Source organism: Diadema antillarum, unplaced genomic scaffold (genome assembly GCF_040938485.1).
Source record: "Diadema antillarum isolate AM-2024a unplaced genomic scaffold, OU_Dant_1.0 scf00000122, whole genome shotgun sequence".
In the NCBI taxonomy this organism is placed as follows: Eukaryota; Metazoa; Echinodermata; class Echinoidea; order Diadematoida; family Diadematidae; genus Diadema; species Diadema antillarum.
In genome coordinates, this window is record NW_027271011.1 from 873,330 (window position 1) to 895,768 (window position 22,439).

Here is a 22,439-nt window from a genome sequence, read left to right on the forward strand (position 1 = left end):
CTCATATCTCCGCCATACATTGACCAAAATCGCTCAAACTTTCAGTATCAATGCAAAATCATGATTTCTATCTACATACGAAAAATCACGAGAAACGATCAAGAATTTTTAAAGTTATTCAATATTTCATGTTTTTCTGTCTCGGAAAACTACCGTCCGATTATTTCCAGACACATCTGGACGCACCACTTAATATTCATGAAACTTGACATACATATTCATAAGACATGTGCGGACGTAAATGTAGCCCTGTTCGCTTTGCCGAAGACCTATTTTTGAAGTTACAAGTGAAAATAAATGAGGTATCTTGTCAGAAATCTTGGAGCAGCAAACCAGAATAATGACGTCATATTCTAAGAAAAACTGATTTGCGCTTGCGCAATGAATGAACTTTCCCATGCTGCTTCGATCCAGCGAGCTGATTGGTCGATGAATTGCAGCATACTGTTACTGTGCGATGCGAGGTGGCTGCTGCGGATGCCTAGTAAACTGCACATGCATGCTATGAGAGTGGGACGCGGGGTGTCGATAAGTACAATGTACAGCAGTGTGCTGGGGACCTCGCTATACCTCAAAGACAAGCACTTACGATATCAGAACTGTCCTATTAAAAAGAATGTAGCAAAAATTTGAATATATATTCGGCTGTGATTCGGCAGTTGCAAATTCTTGACATTGGATTATTTGGACTTAACGCAGATTTTACTGCACTATAGTAAGTAACATTACAACTACGAATTCCCGGTACGAGTTACTTTCAGAGTACAGCAGTGCCGTACGGCACTGCAGTACAGGTGACGTTAGAGCGACAAAGATGTGGGTACGTGGGACTGTACCCTGTCTTCCCGTATGCGAATGACTATGAAATTTCGTGCTCGTAACAAAGGTAGAAAGTGCACCACTTTCGATTATTTCCAGACATATCCGGACGCATGACTTCTCGAATGTGATATTTTAGAGTTCCGGAAAGAAATACATACTTAGTAACATACTTGAAAGTTTTTTGTTGTTCACGAAGTCAAAATGTGAAATTTTAGCAACGATTTCTGACAATTATTTTCCGTTTTGAGATTGAAGTTATGCTCCATTTCGGAATATTTTCTCGTCGTTATTTAAAAAAGTTAACATAATGGCAGGTTGAAATGAGGTTTTTACTTTTCATAACCGTTTGAATTATCAAAAAATATGAATAAATAGTAAAGTTACGGCAGTTTTGCTGCGACACTTTCCTAGCGGTTTTCATGCGAAACGTGTTCATTCAAGAGGAAAGCGAGGTCAGGTCAAAATGAAAACAGTGAGTTAATTGCACCCGTCCGCTGTGACTGGGTTAGGATAATCCAATGAGTCACAGATCGTTTTAAAGCTGAGAATCTCATTCAAAACCTGACTTGTAAATGAAAGATGTCTTTTGACTTTATATTGGTTTTTGTGAGGCAAGATTACAATGTGTATGTATGCATGTCTGCATGTATGATGTAATGGAGTGTCTGTAGGTTAAAAGTACAGTTTACCTATGGGAGCACGGATGTATTATTTTTTTTTTTGTTGAGATATCACATTTTGATGCATTTGTGGAAGTCAGTTGTATTACAAAACATCCTACCATGTAAAGAATTGGCAATAAAGTCAAAAATATAAGGAGATATCACTATTTTTCTCAATAAACCATAACTGTAGATGGTTTAGTGTTATTGAAACATTTTCGTTATAACTTTTGTTCACATTTTTGTATATTACACAATACGTGACGTTGACTCTACTGAATCAAAGTTTTACATTGACCGTTTCCATCCCTAACTCACATTCTATAACTATTTTGAAGCACTAAAGCTTATTTCGTTTCATCTGCAATTGTTAAATAATGCCTTTGAAATAAGAAAAGACATTTGTGCTTGGTAAGTTTGAAATCCCTCGTGCCTTTCTTGTATAGGTTCGATACTCCATGATTGAGGCTACTGCGTCCTGTCTCTACCTCAAGTTTGAGAACGTGCCGAAGGCAAAGCTGAAGGACATCCATGGAAAGTGAGTATCTTGGAGCATTTTACAGGAATATTATCTGTCACTACTGTTAGTTCTGTTAATGTTTCTCTGCAATTAAAGGGATGGTACAGTATTGGTGGAGATGAGAATTGGGCTTTTAACTTTTTGCAAGATACCAAGAAAACGCTTATGAAATAGTACAGAGCATACCATTTTAAGAGAAATTCAAAGTTTATTTTATGAAAATCGGGTTTGGAATGACTGAAACATCCAAAAACAAAGTAAAACAAAGCGATCATAATAAAGTGTGGGTCCTACACTTATTAGAATTGCTCTGGTTTGGATATCTCAGCCATTTAAAAGCCAATTTTCATCAATAAGCGTTGAATTCCTCATGGAATTACATGCTCTTTCATATTTCATAAGAGGTTTTGCATCATTTCACCCAAAAATATTAGAAAGCTGAAATTAGGTCTCAACCAAAAAGTATATGATCCCTTTAAGGTCAGTTCACCTGTAAATTTCCAACTACATGTATGTGTGCTTGAAGAGTTTGTTTGCAAAAACCGATAAGTCCATTTTTGCCAAATGGAGATATTTGCGATTAAAGGTCAAGAAAAATAAAGAGAATAATAAGAAAATGTTTGCTTCTTTTGGCCATAACTTCAAAAATGTACCTTTATATGAAGTGAACATTATATCATTTTAAAGGTATTATTTTGTACTTTATGACAGAGATCGCACTTCAAAATCTTCAAAAATGGACTTATCGGTTTTTGCAAACAAACTCTTCACTTGTATTCTTGGACACAGTTGACAGTAATGTTCCCCCTGGCTACAACTCAAAGACTTTTTGGCAGCATTTTCATTTTTAATTTTTATCTCTGCTCGGTATATAAACACTTGCAAAAAAAGAAATGTTGAATTTTCCCGTCAGGATTTTATGTAATCCATTTGTGTTTCCTACAATAACATTAACTTGATTCATTTGGAGCTGTTGTTCAATGAAAGGAAGCGAATATGATATGGATGTAATGTATATACTAGAACTTAACGGAAACACTTCTGCAAAACCTGGCTCGTATGACTTTTAGTGGTGTGAATATGACATAATTCTCTATCTTAGAGTAGAAATCCTACATAAAAATTTGCTAGTGGGACTATGAGAGGAATGCATATAGCAGGGTCCCATTTCACTCGCTACCACAGAACAGAGACCCTACTCCTAAACCTTGCTAATGGGACTGAGGCCATTGACATGGCTCGGATGCAGACTGTGGTTCACCGTCGTATCTTGGAGGCACTGAACAGTATGGAGGACAACCCCCATGAGACGTTTGCCTTTATGTGCATCGGGGACTTCCTGTATGACGACACGGAGGCGCAGGTCAGTTGCTTCTTTGCTCCACTTCCAGGTGTGAGCGGGCTTGATTTCAGTTTCATAGAAATTGTGTTATGTGAGTATCATTTAGAGATTATACAAATCGATCTTACCTTTAAGTATCAAACTTTAATTTTCTGCTAAGGCTTCTTGAAAAAATGGTAACAAGAGACAGAGGTGAATGAAAGTCCATGTGAGATCGATATTTACAAGTGATATCCCAAGCGTATCACGTCAATAACTCGATATAGTCCTGTGGATGAACATTTGTTAGATATTAATATCACATAGAGTTTCATTCTCCCTTGTCTCTCTGTTCTAGCATTAGACATATTGTCATGACAATTTCATGCTGTTTTTGTTTCTTTGTAATGCTAGCAGGTTATGTTGATTGTGTAATTTCAGTCCCTATAGATTTGATATGGAGATTCAAATGCCATTGGGTCTTTGTAGTATAATTCTAAATGATTCACATTATTTTATTTGTTACCTTTACATGGAAGTGTCGTCACATTGGGTTACATGTTAGTTAGCAAGTATTGAGGATGGTGAAACCCCAGTGATCCTTAACATTTAGTGAAGGACTGTGCTAAAACTCTCTCAGTTAGGCCACTTAACTAATACTTAAGGATATCAAATGTTCTTGATTAGCAAGGAATCTTGCGGTTAATGTGCACATAACTCACTGACAAAGGTACCACATTCATGTCAAATTCACGTTAATATAACATCATTTTCATTCATTAGTTAGATTGGAGTTCTAATCGTCTCGATTTTGTGGAACACTTTTCCAGAATAAGTTGTTGTTGTTTTTTTTGTGTGTGCTAAGTTTGTATCGAGCAGTTTTAAACCTTACAGACACAAGCAGCACAAATAGAAAACCATGTGCTCGTATTTCTGTCTTGTGATGTGTTGTAGTTGGATGAACGCCTCAACCAAGTTGACAGCTTCAAGCGATTAAACTCCGAGCCTTTGACCTTTTGGACTGACCTCCTCAAGAAGTACTTTGTGGGACCTCCGTCTGTCACAGTGAGTTTTAAGTCATATTTGTAAGTTTTATTTTGTCGGGTGAGAATGATAAGGGCGTTAAGTTGCCACTAAACCCATAGTGTTCAAGACAACTTAACAGCCTTCTCATTCTGAACTGACGAATTATTTTTAATACTTCATGGAAATCACCACTTTTGCTCAAGTGAAAGTGACTGTAGTGTACATGCATGACAAAAAAAGTTCTATCCTTACTGTTTGCAAAATTTTACCTTGTGCAATCAGTTTTGGAATGTCCTTGGTATGTTTTACTTGTGAAGCTTTATGTCGAAGGAATAATGAATGTCGCAATATTTATTTGTTGTGTGTAGCTTGTTACAGTCCATTGGTAATGATATACAGAGTGTTACGACCAAAATCACTCTGAGAATGATCGCACAAAAGAAACAATCAACTGATGTTCAGGCGGCTTATTAACAGTGATATTGTGGGTACAGACTGGTAATCGGTTTCACATCAGCACAATAATGATCAATATGAACAATGACAAATCGGTAATGGAATCACTTACATGCATCCAAATCTTAAATCACAAAGTCCCTTCAGTTCCCTGGTAGTGTCCAGGTACGATGTTTGATGCACAAATGAATGATCCGCGATGCACCGATGAATGATTCCTTCGACGTAAATCCAGAGGCACAGGTTACAATAGTCCGCGTTATAAATCCAGGGTATATGTCCACAATAGATCCACAGTATAATGTTCACAGTGAAATGTGCAGAATCCAACGTTATGACGACCACGTCCAGTCGATGCGTTGAATGAAGATTCACTTTATATTGTCCAGCTAGGAATCCAGCCCGTCACAGCTTTGCCGTAGCAATGTCCATTGACATAAAAACATGGAGTCTATCTCCAATGAAGGCACATTAATTCTCTGCAGGCAAAATGTCTCCCAGGCCTTATCTCCACAAACATAACAGGTCAGCAGGTAACACAGGACTGACTATAACAAGTCGCATCAGAGCCAGAAGTGACGTAACTCTCAGAGCAGAGGTGTTGGGTACTCCGCCTACTGCAGAATTTCTCTGGCTTATATACTATCCATTCACCCCTTTCTAGCACATTCTGTAACTCTCTCCAACCTGGGGCCACATAACTGAACATACTAGCAAGTCCTGGTTCCAGGAATCCTGGATGACTCACTGCATAACTATGTACAAAACATCATTACCAAGAATAACTACCAATCACATTAGGCTACAGGGACAGTGCCTCACTCAGCCAAACATGTAAGCACTTCCCAGAACATTCTGGAATGGGTGAAATAATTCTAGATTGAGTGAGCTATAATGTATTTCCTGTTACATGCATGTACTGTATAGCTGTACATTGTATACCACCTAGAAAATTCTCCACTGATCTGGTCAGCCTGTATGTACTATATGTATACCACATAGAATGTTCTCCATTAATCTGGTCCACCTGTGTACATACACATTAAAACAACCGTGCATATAGTACATCATACATGTCAGTGTGTACATTTGTGACAAGAGCAACATGCATACTAGAAGGATGGGGTTAATAGCCAACCATGGACTTTTGGAAACTATAATTTTCTTAATTGAATAATGGGAAGGTATCACAACAAGTTGTGTGTGGACTTTATGCTATTCTCCCTCAAAGTATTGCTAGTGTTTTTGATATGTTCTGGATTCTAAAAAAAAAATGCAGGATATGTCAAGCATTATCAGCAGACATTTTGTACCACTTCAGCAAGTCACAGATGCTTATGGTCCTTTCAGATTTTTTTTCTCAAATTTATGCTGGGGCATGTATTAACATTAAGTGTGGATTACTTTAGTACTGACAATGGAAAATGGTACTATTGAAGACTGTCTGATGTCCCAAGGGTGTATGAGGTATGCATAGTGGACTACACTTGATGGACTAATCTTACAACCTGTTCTTCCCAACGCAAAGATTGTTGGAGAACCCAGTAAGAAGCTGGCGGAGGACATGGCCAAGGATGAGAAGGAGAGGGTTGCTAAGCAACGGGAGACGCTCGGTGAGGCGGGGCTGAAGGAGAAGAACGGCATTCTGGAGAAAGCAAACGAGGAAAACGAGGTTTGCAATGAACTCACTTCAGATTCATTAATCGTAATGTATCTCACCCAATATGAATTTTTGTCCTTCTGAAATACATACATTGCCTAGATTACCTAATAGGTAATCTAGGCATAGTTCAAAAGTTGCAGTCAGTGCTGGTACAGTCACGGTAAGAATTACTATAAACCATAAAATTTTGCGTGCATTCTAATTTCTCAAATTTTGCAAGTGCCAAGATTCACAAAATTCAAATTGTCTTCTTTTTTTTTTGGCAAATAAGTATATTTTCCCTGACTTGTCACCGATGTATGTTAAAGGTAATGTTAATCCTCCTGCTTACTGAAAGAAGTATTAAATAAAGTGCTCTTTTATCATGAGGGAACAGGGAAAATATGTTACATTTTCTTTATATTTTCTTTTTTTTTGCTCTACATATGTGACATCTCATGCTATAGTAATCTTCTCATCCAGCGATGGTGGCGATGAAACTTAAAAACTCCGTAAATTTTGAATGGATTGTCTGATTTTCCCCAAACCTTCACTGATGTGTTCTACTAATATTGCTGAGTTCTTTCAATTCACGTTTCTTTGAAGTTGAACTTGTCTTTCCAGGAATGTGTGAAACACACTTTTCAACATTGTGATGGCTAAATTTCTTAACCTCTGGCTGATTATGCTGACTGAGCTGTTTGATAATGTTTAATTGCATTATTGTCATTCCTGCGTAATAAAAGTTTCAAGAATTATGTTGTCATTATTGAGAGATCTATCAACAACTATCACAATGCTAATGAACCATTTATTGAATGGCATGTTTAAAATGTAGCATTTATTTTCATTCCTGATTCTCTAATTATAGCTTCATATCTAGGGCTCAAATAACATTATTATAGAGTTCTGAAGAGTGATGAGGTAGATATCCATTGCCGTGGAAATGTAATCTAACTTGGCCCAAGTGTTTATGTGTGCACCTGGTTCCAATCCAAGCTCTAACTAAAAAACTGTGACATCATCACCTCAGGTACTCTATTTTAGCTGGAAACATTATTAAATGACCTGTCAAAACAGCCAGAAGTCTCTGTCTTATGCTTTCAATAGTGCTGCAAATGATAAATCCACATTTAATCAAAATTCCTTGATACGTCTGCAGGTGGAAGCGTCACAAGAGATTCTGACCCAGCTCCCCGTCCCATCAACCGAGTCCATCAGCTTCCACTCCTGTCATCGTCATAGCAACATGGAGGGCGGAGCAGGGGACAAGGGCTGCCCCTTGGATGTTCAGTCCATACCGTTTGTCTTTCAGCTGGATGATATGCCTTCCAACTTTGTCAAGGTTTGAGATTCCTACTCTTTTTTTTTTTGAGAACATTTTTGTACTATTTGTTTCTTCTATACATGTATGTAACTAGTCCCTGTCTTTGTATGCATTCTTTTACCAGTATTAAAGGAAAAAATGCTGTCTATTGAATATGATACAAGTTAAGCAGGGAGAAGAAGCAAAATAATCTGTGAGAATAACCAACTATTATGGATACTGTTTTATCAAGCTGTGAAGTCAAGCAAGTGTTTGGTCAAAAGCCTAGAGTCTTGTAATCCCTGAAATCATAAATGCTATTTTTTTATTTTTCTAAATCAACCAAAGTGATGCAGTTCAAGAACTTCAACAGCCTGTCTTTTTTCTATTAATCCACAAAGTTTCTAAAGAGTTTTTATGGTTTTTTTCTGTGTCTTTTTGTGGCAGTTTCATTTTGTTGATATTGTTTTGTAATGCAGAATTAACAAATCCTTTTGCATTTGAATCCTTATAATTGTTTGCTTTAACTTCGAAATCTCAAAAGCCTTCCAATTAAGCTCTGTTTGCCTCTGTTTTTTTTTTAATTACCATGATTTTTCTCTCTCCAATCAGCAAATTTGAAAAGAAAATCTTTTGGATTTTCTGCAGATTTTATAAATTTAACCAGTGTCATCTCATTTTGTCCAATGTAATATATGTGGTGAAATTTAGAGTTGCCAATCTATTGAAGACATGACAATAATTTCCACAGCAAACTGTCCACCAGGATTTAATTGGATAACAAAGCACTACTGTTGTACCACTTTTCCCCTCACCTGTCCAGCTATGTGTTCTGATGGATACCTCTAGCATTGGTCCAGAACTGAAGCCGTTTCTCCCGATATACCTTGAGCTCCTCTTTGAATCTCCCATCATGAGAGACGGAGGTAAGGTTGAAGTGTGTTTAAAGGGCTGGTATAGTTCTGGTTGAAACCTAACTTCAGGTTTTTAACATTTTTGGGTGAGATAATGAGAAACCTCTTATGAAATACGAAAGAGCATGTAATTCCAAGAGGAATTCAACGTTTATTTGCTGAAAATTGGTTATGAAATGGCTGAGATACCCAAAACAGAGCAATACTAATAAAATGTGGGACCCACACTTTATTACGATTGCTTTCTTTTACTTTGTTAGTGGATGTCTCAGCCATTCCAAAATCGATTTTCATCAAATAAACTTTAAATTCCTCTTAGAATGGCATGCTCTGTTCCATTTCATAAGTGGTTTCTTGGTATCTCGCAAAATGTTTAAAGCCAAATCCTCAGCTCCACCAATACTGTACCATCCCTTTAATATTGCGATCACTCAGTTTCAGGTGTCCATTAGTGTCGTCTGTCTTGCATCAAACTATAACCCTTTTGTTTCAAGCTGTTTTGTAGACTCTTTTAATTTTACAGGACAATTTCTATAACACTTTTATTCCCAGCTCAATGTAGACCATTTCATTTGGCAGGACAATTTCTATAACCCTTTTATTCCCAGCTCAGTGTAGATCCTTTCATTTGGCAGGACAATTTCTATAACCCATTTATTCCCAGCTCAGTGTAGACCCTTTCATTTGGCAGGACAATTTCTATAACCCTTTTATTCCCAGCTCAATGTAGACCCTTTCATTTGGCAAGACAATTTCTATAACCCTTTTATTCCTATCTCAGTGTAGACCCTTTCATTGGGCAGGACAATTTCTATAACCCTTTTATTCCCAGCTCAGTGTAGACCCTTTCATTGGGCAGGACAATTTCTATAACCCTTTTATTCCCAGCTCAGTGTAGACCCTTTCATTTGGCAGGACAATTTCTATAACCCTTTTATTCCCAGCTCAGTGTAGACCCTTTCATTTGGCAGGACAATTTCTATAACCCTTTTATTCCCAGCTCAGTGTACAGATCCTTTCATTTGGCAGGACAATTTCTATAACCCTTTTATTCCCAGCTGAGTGTAGACCCTTTCATTTGGCAGGAAAATTTCTATAACCCTTTTATTCCCAGCTCAGTGTAGATCCTTTCATTTGGCAGGACAATTTCTATAACCCTTTTATTCCCAGCTCAGTGTAGACCCTTTCATTTGGCAGGACAATTTCTATAACCCTTTTATTCCCAGCTCAGTGTAGACCCTTTCATTTGGCAGGACAATTTCTATAACCCTTTTATTCCCAGCTCAGTGTAGATCTTTTCATTTGGCAGGACAATTTCTATAACCCTTTAATTCCCAGCTGAGTGTAGACCCTTTCATTTGGCAGGACAATTTCTATAACCCTTTTATTCCCAGCTCAGTGTAGACCCTTTCATTTGGCAGGACAATTTCTATAACCCTTTTATTCCCAGCTCAGTGTACAGATCCTTTCATTTGGCAGGACAATTTCTATAACCCTTTTATTCCCAGCTGAGTGTAGACCCTTTCATTTGGCAGGACAATTTCTATAACCCTTTTATTCCCAGCTCAGTGTAGACCCTTTCATTTGGCAGGACAATTTCTATAACCATTTTATTCCCAGCTCAGTGTAGATCTTTTCATTTGGCAGGACAATTTCTATAATCCTTTTATTCCCAGCTCAGTGTAGACCCTTTCATTTGGCAGGACAATTTCTATAACCCTTTTATTCCCAGCTCAGTGTAGACCCTTTCATTTGGCAGGACAATTTCTATAACCCTTTTATTCCCAGCTCAGTGTAGATCCTTTCATTTGGCAGGACAATTTCTATAACCCTTTTATTCCCAGCTCAGTGTAGACCCTTTCATTTGGCAGGACAATTTCTATAACCCTTTTATTCCCAACTCAGTGTAGATCCTTTCATTTGGCAGGACAATTTCTATAACCCTTTTATTCCCAGCTCAGTGTAGATCCTTTCATTTGGCAGGACAATTTCTATAACCCTTTTATTCCCAGCTCAGTGTAGATCCTTTCATTTGGCAGGACAATTTCTATAACCCTTTTATTCCCAGCTCAGTGTAGACCCTTTCATTTGGCAGGACAATTTCTATAACCCTTTTATTCCCAGCTCAGTGTAGACCCTTTCATTTGGCAGGACAATTTCTATAACCCTTTTATTCCCAGCTCAGTGTAGATCCTTTCATTTGGCAGGACAATTTCTATAACCCTTTTATTCCCAGCTCAGTGTAGATCCTTCCATTTGGCAGGACAATTTCTATAACCCTTTATTGCATCAACCTCGATACCTTGAATCTGAACTTAAAAGTTTTGTTTTTTCAGCAACTTTTTGAATGATGTGTGACACATTGTTGGAGCCGGGCGCTTTTTAATGTTTCTACCACAGTTAAACAATGGTAATGCTGTTTCATCACCCTCATCATCTTCATAATCTCTTCCTCCTCCCTGTCCAGTGCTGATCTCCCATGAGGATGTCATCAACCAGCTGGCAGCCGACACCCTAGCAACCAGAACATCTCTCGGCATCAGAGGTTACCGCTTCCGCTGCGGAGAATTCTCTCAGGTTGCAAGTGTTGTACTCAAGGTAAAACATGAAGAAATCAATCTCCATCTCTTCTTTTGTGTTCATGGCGATAACCTTTGACCCTACCTCATAAAATCCACAAAGAGCCACCAATCAACATGACAGATGAACTTCTGTGCTTTAAACTTTTAATATATGTAAATCTTCAAAATTGAATGTTCCAAACCTAACAACAGCAGTAAAAACAATAACAACAAATAAGGGGAATCTCAAAAATGTGGGTATTCTAATTAAAAAAAAAAAATGTTGAATTTTCTGTAATTTTTATGTATTGTTTTCCATATGTGACATCACTATTCAGTGTAGTAGTCTTCTTGTCTAGCGATGGTAGCTTTAAAACTTTGGAATTTCATAGCCTTTTATTGGATTGTCTGAGTTGATTGTCTGATTGTCTGATATTCCTCAAACTTAATGTGTTCTGCTGATATCGCTGCATTCCCTCAATTTACATAATATGTATTTGGATTTCATTCCCCTTTAAAGGGATGGTATAGGTTTGCTTGAGATGGGGCTTCAGGTTTTTAACTTTTTTTCCTTTTGATAATTAGAAATCTTTTATGAAATTCAAAGTTTATTTGATGAAAATATTAGTTTTTGAAATGGTTGAGATGTCCAAAACAAAGGGATCCTAATTAAAGGTGGGACAGGAAGGGAAAAGATTAGGGGCATACGGGAAGTAAGAGAAATAAGATATATAAATTTATATGTTACTATATACAATGTAGATGTCATTATAGTTTTTCACAAGAACTCATTGTTCCTGATTTTGCCGAAACCTTTGCCCAGGTGGAGAAGGAGAAATATGCCAGTGGTGTCAGGTGGTTGCAGGACATCCTCTACAATGTCCAGTTCACGGCTGACCGCATCAGGATTGTCGGCCAGAAGATGATGAACGATGTGGCCAAACTGAAGCGTGATGGACGCACCGTGGCACTGACCGTCCTGAGGGACGTCAACTTTGGCAAAGGTCTGGGAGGAATTTTGATTGTTGGCAAGATTAGAATCAGTAAAACAACAAACAAGAAAAAAGAAAAGAAAACCCAAATACACAAAAACAAGAAATTAATTTCCACATTCTGAATCATGTATTAGAAAGGACTACTTCATTTGATTTGATTGCTATTATTACCATAATCTAATTATTGTTTGATAAATGTTTTCTTTGTGTATTCTGTATTATTCTTTCATCTTTTGTTCCATGGATGTAAAGAAAAAAAAAATGCTGAATGTGCAAAGTTTTATTTTGTTCTTTATTCTCTGATTTTTCCAAAAAGATTACACTACTGTTAGCTCTTGAGAGCAGTTTACTGAAATTACCTCCCTTCCAAATTTTCACTACTCTCAGAGTCTTGTCACATTTGTCATGCATTGGAAAGAAAAATTCATGATAAACATGGATTCTAAAAATGATTCTATGACAAATTATCGTTAAGAGACCAATATGTGAACATCAAGTTTTGGACAACACTTCTTGCAGTGGAACCGAAACATTTCAAGACAAAACAAAAACATCCAGATCAAAGTAGCAAAACATGAACAAACATAATAGTCCCACATATCCATTTGATGAGGCATTTTTCACAGTACCTACATGTAGTTGGAGGGCAACGGTAATCATATTTGACTTTTGAAAGCCACATGATAAGTGCTATGTAGCGCGGTAAACCCCTTCAAACAATGTAAGGACACTGTCTCTCGAAATAATTGGTTTAGTTTTCATATTAATTTTGTCATTATAACTCATGTTTTGGTCATTATATTTTATTATTTCCATTATTCAACTGTTTGACGATAATGTTTCTAACGGTGAACCAAATTGTCTTCAACCTGTACAGAGAGTAATCACCACGTGTCAAGTATGATCCGCCAGCACTGCTTCCTCACTCAGCTCATGAAGAGACTGGATGAAGACCAAACAGAAGTAGGTCCTGGTCCTTATTACTTCTTGTTTCAGATCAGAGTTGTGACCATGTTTCTTTTATTGATTGTGAGTCTAGTTTTCGAGGTCTTTTACTTTCATTTCTTTCATGAACTATCCAAGAAATCAATAGATTTACTTGTAGTACTTGATAATTATCACAAATTCGAATCCTCCAGATATGGTATGCAAATTTGTTTTTTTTTTATGAGTTCCGTTGTGTTTTATTTGCTCTAGCCTTCTTTTTTACCACATAATACTGGTATATTACCACTTGTATACTTCTTATTGTCCCCGCCGAACGAGTTCGAGCAGGGGACTATGAAACGGGCTCCGTACGTGTGTGTGTCCGTGTGTCCGTGTGTCCGTGTGTGCGTCCGTGTGTGATCAAAATGTTCAATTTGCTACTTCTCTGTCATTTATGAGCCAATTTTGGTTCTGTTTGCTTTATATGATAGCACTACATTGGAGTATTGAAACTTCTACACAGAATTTCAGTTGTGACCTTTGACCTTGACCTTTGACCTTATTGTACATTTTGCTACAAAATGCTACTTCTTCGCCATTTCTAAGCCAATTTCGATTCTGTTTGCTTTATGTGATGGCACTAGGTGAGGGCTTCAAAACTTCTATGCAGAATTTTTACCTTTGACTTCTTTGACCTTTGACCTTGATTTTTGACCTATATTGTACATTTTGCTACAAAATGCTACTCCTTCACTATTTCTAACCCGATTTCGATTCCGTGTGCTTTATGTGATGGCACTACATAGGTGAGGGCTTCAAAACTTCTATTCAGAATTTTGACATTTGACTTCTTTGACCTTTGACCTTGATTTTTGACCTATATTGTACATTTTGCTACAAAATGCTACTTCCGGCGGGGACATATTTTACGCACCGCGTAATTTCTACTTTTCCTTCTTGTTGCATGATTCTTTTCCTTCCAATGTGATGTCATACACTGTAGTTCTATGTTAATTGCATAGTTCAAAGTTACTCAGTACCTTGTTTGATGATAATTGTAACACCCTCTATGTGTTCAGTGTTAAGACTGCCCTGAATGAATACCAAACAAAAGTACTATGCATCTCACCAAACAGTATTGTAGAAAATTTGATGTCTGGATATGAATTAACGTGGCAGGGCAGGACAAAAGCTATTGCCCCCACTTGCCCAAAGGCTTGTGAGCAAGATTACCAAACTTTGTAAAATTTGGTGACCTTGATCACATGTTCACACCTCGATTTTAGCATCCTGTATGACTTTTGTTTTAATTAAAGTACTTTGAGGGACATTAAAGATCATTTTTAGCATAATCAAGGCCAAGTTCTTGATGCGTTTTAACCCTATTCTAACTGGGGGGGGGGGGTCAAATTGACCCCCCCCTCGACGTTTCGCGCCACGATTTCGCAACGGGCAAAGATTTTGCCGCGTCGTTTCACGACTTTTTTCATTGAAGTCTCCCGCATATTTTGAGACCAAATTTGCGACGTCCGGGTACACCGTTTTGAAGTTACGTAATGTATTGCATATGCATGTCAACCAAAAAACAGCTCAAATTCATGATATCGTGTGCAAATCCAATGCAAATTGTGTTTTTTGGTTAAATTGATATAAATTAGATTATTTCAACTTTTAACTGTTGAAATTAATCAATTCTAGTGTAGATAAGCCTGAAAAAGTGCCTGCAACAAATTTTGGCAAAAAAACAATAGAAAACAAAAGGTCAAAAAACAATAAAATACATAAGAAATTAAAACAATAAAAAACAAAAGAAATTGATTTTGATTATGATATTTTTTTACACGAAAATTGTTTGATGTGTCTTGAGGAATTCTGACATAAAAATTTAGCAATCCTCCAGTCTTTTTAATGGAGTTATAGGTAAAAATATGATTTCATGCACAAATTTGCATAATTAATTTATTAAAAATAGAAAGGCAATATTTTTCTATTGAATGACCATGTAATCTTGTAGTTGACATCCAGCTCTATCTTCAGGCAAAATTTCGCGGCGATCGCGCGATCGGCGGTCGAGATCTGAAGGGGGGGGGGGGTCAAATTGACCCCCCTCAGTAAAAACTTGGTCTCAAATAGCCCAGTTAGAATAGGGTTAAATGAGTCCTCTTCCATCCCATGGAATCTTTGGTTATTCACATGTGTATAAATGTAGTATATTGTCATCTTGGCTACTCGGAAAACATGACTACCACACCAAGCGCAACCAAAATATCACCATACATATCCTAGTTTGAAAGTGTTGTGTTGTTAAATCCATTCACATGTGTTTGTAGGTCACCAAGCAGTTCAACAAGCTTCGCGACCTCCTCACCTCACCGTCCAACCTGCGCGTTCACATGACGGCCAACGTGAAGGATCTTCCGACACCCCAGTTACCATGGCAACAGAGCTTCATCCAGAAAGGAGTGTCTGCAGACACCAGAAGGTACAGTTTCATTTTGGTCTCCCATCCTTCCTATGTCTGTTGTGTTTGATGTGATGCTCAGTTGCATTGAATTTAATGAAATTGAATTGAATTGAATTAGATTAAATTGAATTAAATTGGATTAAGCCATGTGACCAGTGACTTTACGATTATCTGAAAAACAAGGCAGTAAAGAAAAGGTGCTTTGTCGAAGGAATAAATGCTTCTGATAGGGGATTTGAACTAGGGCCCTCATGATTTAGAGTCTGTGGTGATAACAAATGGGTCAGCTACACCCTCAAATATTTTGAGTTGAAGAGATTTTTCTCAGAACTACTTCATAAATTTCGGTTTGACTTTAGGAGCAACCCATAGATTTAGGAGTTTAATGAAGAATTTTGTCAGTCATCAGTGAAAAATAACGGTTTTGTAGTAGAATCTTTTGTAAACACTGTATTATTTATTGGGTAGCGAAATTAAAAGAATAATGTTAAAGAACATTTCTGACTAAGGTGTTATAATGAGATGTTCAAATGAATGGAAAACAAAATCTGGTGTTCAACAATTGATGAAAATTGTTCTCTTACTCCTAGATCTGTATGAACAAATCTTATGCGAAACCACTCACGAACTGCTAATTCAAAGCCAACAGTTTCTGAGAAAAATTAGAGTTTCGTGAACGAGGTCAATCACTGACTTCCACTAATCGAAGCATTCAGAGTTAGAAGGATGGTACAGTTTCGGTTGAGATGGGGCTTGAGGTGTCCTACATTTTCAATGATGATTTTTATGCCTCCGCCACAAAGTGGTGCCGGAGGCATTATGTTTTCGGGTTGTCCGTCCGTCCGTCCTTCTGTCCGTCCTTCCGTCTGTCCTTCCGTCCGTCCTTCTGTCCTTCCGTCCGTCCTTAATGAATTTTGTGGACAGGGTAACTATCAAAACCTTTTGAGGTATCCTAATGAAACTTGGCATGTATGTGTATTAGGGGGTGAAGTTGTGCCTATCAACTTTTGGGTGCACATGCTCAAGGTCAAAGGTCAAAGGTCAAGGTCAAATGTGTACATAAAATTTCTCTATTTCCACCATATCTATGCAATGCCTGAAGATATTTTCTTGAAACTTAGTGTATACATATATTACCCAATTAAGATTCTCTGGTGAAAGTTTGGGTCATGAGGTCAAAGGTCAAAGGTCAAAAGGTCAAGTAAAAATATTAAAACTTCACCTTTTTTCTCTGTACCTTGGAAATTGTTCAAGGTATCTTCATGGAACATAGTATATATACGTGTACTGACTAGCAGTGATTATCTAGAGAATTTAGGGTTCATTGGGTCAAAGGTCAGGGGTCAAAGGTCAAGGGCAACACTTCAAAATTTTACTATTTCCGTCATGTTTATGCAATGCCAGCAGGATTATTTTTTTTTTACACTTGGTGTGTGCATGTATAACCTAATAGAAATTCTCTGGAAAGTTTTTTTTTTCTTTTGTTTTTGCCTCAAAGGTCAAAAGGTCAAAGATCAAGTGAAAGTGCTGAACTAAGTTTTTCCTCCATATCTCGGAAGTGACTCAAGTTATCTTGAAACGTACTACATATTTATGCATGTTTTGCCTGACAGTGATTATCTTATGAATTTTAGGGTCAAAGGCCAGATGAAAATGGTAACAATTTACTATTCAATACAGAAATTGCACTTTTTCTCTATAGGGAGGTACCTTGAAAATTACTCAATGCATAAAAGGGGCAGAAATGTATGAATGGGTCAAAGTCAAGGTAAAGTCCTTAAATCCCAAATACATGCTCTCCTATTCATCCAATTAAACTTAGGTCAAGGAAGGTGAACATTCCAACACATTTGTGACAAACTTGTCATTTTGATATTTTGCCAATTTTGTGAAAATGTAATCACACATTGTCCACATGTACTATCTAGACCTATTAGGAGAATCATGCATTATGGCGGAGGCATACCAGTCGCCATAGCAACATTTCTAGTTAAGATAATGAGATACCTGCTATGAAATACGAAGAACATATAATTCTAAAAGGAATTCAGAGTTTATTTGATGAAAATTGGTTTTGAAAGGGCTGAGATATCCCAAATAAAGCGATCCTAATAAAGGTTGGCGCCCCACTTTTATTAGGATTGCTTTGTTTTTACTTTGTTTTTAGATATCTCAGCCCTTTCAAAACAGATTTTCATCAAATAAAATTTGAATTCCTCTTCGAATTGTATGCTCTTCTAACTTTCATAAAGTGGTTTCTGAGTATCTCGCAAAAAGCTAAAAGCTGAATCCTCACCACAACCAATGTTATACCATCCCCTTAACTGTGAACTGCAATGATTTGACACCTTTAAATACTGGGAATACTAGATATTCAAGGTTATCGCTTTTATCTTGAAAGTGCCAAGCAAGTCACCTGGGCTAATGGACTCCTGGATGGGTCATCGTCCAAGCCCCTCGGTCAGATTGTTGGTGTGGGGTCAGTGGAGTCTGCCTTCTTCGTCCAGACTGCCCCTGTGTGGACAGCTTCTTACACCCAGATCTACCGGCCCATCATGGTCTACATGGAATGTCTGTGTGCCCTTGAGGTAAGGCTCATACTTTTTGTGGCACTAGTGCAGTCTTTTTTTATCCATATGCTGACATTTCATATTCCACTTCATCAATTTTCATCAAATTTTGCAACAATGTAAAGTAATTTGTAACATGTCACCCAGCAAAATTAGATTCAAATTGTGAGCTGCTGGAAGCATTAATGTCAGCTTCAAATTTTGACATCGTCAGCCTTTAGGATTACTCACATTTTGTAAATTGTGTACTCAGCCATCCCAAACTTATGGCTAAATCTAACTAATTCATGATTTTACTCGGTTCTCTTTTACTTTCTGTAATGGAAATGGGTTGTTCGTGGCGAGGCTCCTGATAAATGGGCCTTGATATGTTGGTTGAGGGTTTTCTTTGTTTTGTTTTGTCTTATTTTTACAGCTATATTGTATGACATATTAACCCAGCGCCGGTGGGAATCTAATGAACGCGGTACAGAAATGTATTGGGGCAATCAAGAATCTCATATTAGAAGGTTTAAACGAAAATGTTTGTACTTGTCTCTAAGGGCCCAATGTGGCGTCAGATCCGAGGCCTGGGCTTTGCCTACCACTACCGGATGTATGTCAGGCCAGAGGAGGGCTTGCTCTACTTCCAGCTCTTCAAGTGCACTCATGTGGTCAGTGCCTACAGGCAGGCCAAGGAGATTGTGGTAAGCTATAGAGGGAAGATCCCCCTGGCTCTTTGATGGGCTTGAAAAGGCCCCTAAGGGATAAAAACAGTTCCTTTTGTTTTTGTGATGGGCTTGAAAGGGGGTCTAATTGATCCTCCCAGTCTTGCGATGGGATTGAAAAAGGGTAAAACAGTTTCTTCTTTTATTTTGGTCGGCCTGAACAGGATAACAGTTCCTTTTTTGTTTGTTTTTGTTTTGTTTTGATAATCCTGAAGGGGGTCTAACTCATCATCTCATTCTTGTGGTGAGCTTGAAAAAGGGTTTGATAGTTTCTTTTGTTTTGTCCTTTTTTGGGATAGGATTGGAAAAAGGAATTAAGCAGTTTCATGTGTTTTTGTGGTGGTTTGAAAAGGGATGCAACATTTTCTTCTCTTTGTTGAGAAGAGCTTGAAAAAAAGGGTTTAACAGTTCCTCCTGTCTTGATGATGAAATTGTGAAGGGCCATAACAAGTCCCCCTTTATTTGTTTTTTATTTTTTCTTTTCGGAGGGAATGTAACAGTTCCAAATGCACCAAATTTTAGTTTGATGTGCTGAACGAATCCTACTTTAACTTTAAACATTGCCTTTATTTTTCCCATTGATTATTAAACATTTACACCATGAATTAGATATTGTAATGTGTTCTCTCCATGCACTGTCATTTAAATCCACACATGTTAATTCACACTGCAGGAGGGGTACTTGGACGGTAAGACTGAGTTTACCAGTGACCAGCTAGAGGCAGCCATCAGTAGTGTCCTGTATGAGGTCATCGAGAGAGAGGAGACAGTTGCATCTACCTCCAATGAATCACTCCTGAACTACTTCCGGGGCGTAGGTCAGAGCTACAACAGGTGAGCCTCTTATAGAGTACCAAAGTGATGTCACAGCCTTTCTTTATAACTTGGGTTGGAACCAGGGGCTCATCTCATAAACCGTTATGTTAGACATTTTTTTTTTTTTCTTCTGATGAACTGTTATAAGCTGCTGAAATTCCTGTATCTGATTTGATGAGAGCAAATTTGTCCATCTTGTCATTTATCGGACAAAACACTTCATGAAATGCCCCCCAGGTGTGGACATGGTTTAGCATTAATAGGGCTCACAGATTTATTCAGGCCAGGTGAGGTTGTTTAGAACCGGTTTCCATGGCATGAATGGCTGTGACATCTCACTTCGGTACTCTGTAGTTGCACTTTTATGTGGTGTAAGGTCCCGGCACATTTGTCATGTCATTCCAAAAAGGGCATCCATCTCAGAGATCATTACCTCTTCACTATCATTAGGACATTGTTCATTTGCTCATATTACCATTATATTAAGCTGTTAAAGACTAGTCATGAATATACTCAGGGAGGTGTTCATGGAAAGTTCATGTTACAGCTAAATCAGGTTGTCCTTGTTAGGTTAAAAAAAACCCAAATAATGAAAAAGATAGACTATGCATCTGGCTATATTAATCCCTCTCATGCTTATTGAATGCTTAGTTTTAACTTTTTATTTATTTATTTATTTATTTATTTATTTATTTATTTTCTGCAAATTGCAATAAGTTGTCAAAGTAAGTTCAAGGAATGTATAACCTGATTAAAAGAATGATAATGCTTAATTAAAGTTGGGAACAACTTTTGTTTTCATATTTTCATTTAAGGTAACATAGACATAATACTCATTGTCCCTATCCATAATATACACTCCGCATTTTCACTGTTCTAGAATACATGTGAGACCATTCATACTTTCAACCCTGTTCTTTTCTACAATAACTTCACTGTACCTGTGTTTTATGAAAACAAATAACTAGTAATGAAGTACACAAACAAAATTCTGTACGAGCTTTTGTATATCTGTTGGGTGTTTCATATTTACAAGCATGAATCTTTTGTGATATCCAGGGAGCTTTTGAAGAAAATCTCTGATGTGAAAGTGGCAGACCTGATGCGGGTGGGCGAGACATACTTCCGACCCCTCTTTGACCCAAGCAAGGCAAAGTGCGCCCTCTGCTGTCAGCCATCAAAGGTGGACGAGATACGAGAGGCCTTCAAGGAGTAAGTCTACTTCAATGAGATGACTTATTTAAATTAATGAAATTCTTGCCTGGGGTTGTTTTTATTGCAAGTGATTGACAAAATATATTTTGTAATTTTGTCTCATCTCTCCCATTATTATGGGGTGACATTTTGAAGACGAAATTTCATACAGCCGTACAACATAAAGTGGAAAAAAAAAAACATTTCTGAGCATTGCATCTTTATACATGTGTATATGTGTATGTTTGTATGCATTGCTCAGTGATGTGTGTATGTATATTAAAAAGAACAACAAAAATATGACTTATGCCTCTGATGTGTGATCTGTTGCAATTAAGATGGTAGTTTTGAAGGGATGGTATAGTATTGGTTGAGATGAGAATTCAGGTTTTTATTTTTTGAGATACATAGAAACCATTTTATAGAATGAGCATACAATTATAAGAGGAATTAAAGGTTTATTCGATGAAAATTAATTTTGAAATGGCTGATATATCTAGAAACAGAGTAAAACAAAGCAATTTTAGTAAAAGGTGGGATCCACCTTTTACTAGGATTAATGCTCTTGTTTGGATGTCTTAGCCATTTGAAAACCAATTTTCATCAAATAAAATTATGTGCTCTTTCATATTTCAATAAGGTGTCTCATCACCTAAAAAAAAAAAAAAAATCATAAAAACCCTTGGAAACATGAAGCCCCATGTCAACCAAAACTGTACCATCACTTCAAAGTTTGGCACACAACCTTATATGCTGTTATATGGAAAAAAGAAAATGTACATCAAATAGTGCTGTGTGTCTTTCGGTCCTGTTTATCCAATTCATCTTATCATCCTAGAAAATGGTGGCATTGAATATATCTATGTTGCTGATATGTAAATGATATGTAAATATACAATGGGTCTGCATGATTTGACCCCCATGTTCCCAGTGATGACGAGCTACGTTGTAGCACTGATTTATCTTTAATAGTGTGTACAAGATTTTCATGTCTGGATGCTCAGTGCTCTGTAAGTAACCAGGTATAAATGAAAGGCATTATGTAAATACTATTTATTTTGTAAAATGTATGTTTGTATGTCTGGAAATTGCTGGGAAACAAGAGGAGATTCTCAGTGCATGTAATCAGACGGTGTGCAGCCCTAGTAAGTGTTGAAAGTTATCATTTTCTCACTACTCTATATTTTCACACTTTGCAGATTTGGGCGTGAACTTTCTGTGATGCCATCACTGGAGGAAGGATTGCAATAAATGGCAAACAAACCGTGAGGATGTCATCCAGCATATCGCCATGACAACAGGCTGACTGTGTAAAACATCTGCCCGAAAGCATTCTATTTTCTTTCATCGTGCATACACATTCCCCCCCCCCCCCCACTCTTTTCTAATGTTTGGGGTATAGATAAATGAGGAATAAATAGAGAAGTGGAATGATAAAAGGATATTTTTCTCTTTGATTTAACCTGTTGAAGATGAGTCCGGAGAATACAATGTACTTGAGCAGGCGTCCATGGGAAATGCCTGTACAAAGTCAGT

At 37.4% G+C, this 22,439-nt stretch overlaps 1 protein-coding gene across 1 annotated transcript in view; it reads left to right on the forward strand.

Moving 5' to 3' along the window:
* The window catches only part of LOC139720108 (uncharacterized protein C05D11.1-like), a 38,813-nt gene extending 16,608 nt beyond the window's left edge, over positions 1 to 22,205 (forward strand). Inside the window, exons 8-22 of the mRNA XM_071631476.1 lie at positions 1,931 to 2,022; positions 3,190 to 3,367; positions 4,280 to 4,390; positions 6,336 to 6,479; positions 7,612 to 7,794; positions 8,579 to 8,681; positions 11,137 to 11,267; positions 12,054 to 12,234; positions 13,103 to 13,188; positions 15,483 to 15,634; positions 18,018 to 18,204; positions 18,729 to 18,872; positions 19,567 to 19,727; positions 20,769 to 20,921; positions 22,103 to 22,205. Of these exons, the coding sequence (XP_071487577.1) occupies positions 1,931 to 2,022; positions 3,190 to 3,367; positions 4,280 to 4,390; positions 6,336 to 6,479; positions 7,612 to 7,794; positions 8,579 to 8,681; positions 11,137 to 11,267; positions 12,054 to 12,234; positions 13,103 to 13,188; positions 15,483 to 15,634; positions 18,018 to 18,204; positions 18,729 to 18,872; positions 19,567 to 19,727; positions 20,769 to 20,921; positions 22,103 to 22,154 (2,058 nt within the window). The 3' untranslated portion in view covers positions 22,155 to 22,205. The remainder of the gene's footprint in view (positions 1 to 1,930; positions 2,023 to 3,189; positions 3,368 to 4,279; positions 4,391 to 6,335; positions 6,480 to 7,611; positions 7,795 to 8,578; positions 8,682 to 11,136; positions 11,268 to 12,053; positions 12,235 to 13,102; positions 13,189 to 15,482; positions 15,635 to 18,017; positions 18,205 to 18,728; positions 18,873 to 19,566; positions 19,728 to 20,768; positions 20,922 to 22,102) is intronic.
* The last annotated feature ends 234 nt before the right edge of the window (positions 22,206 to 22,439 follow it).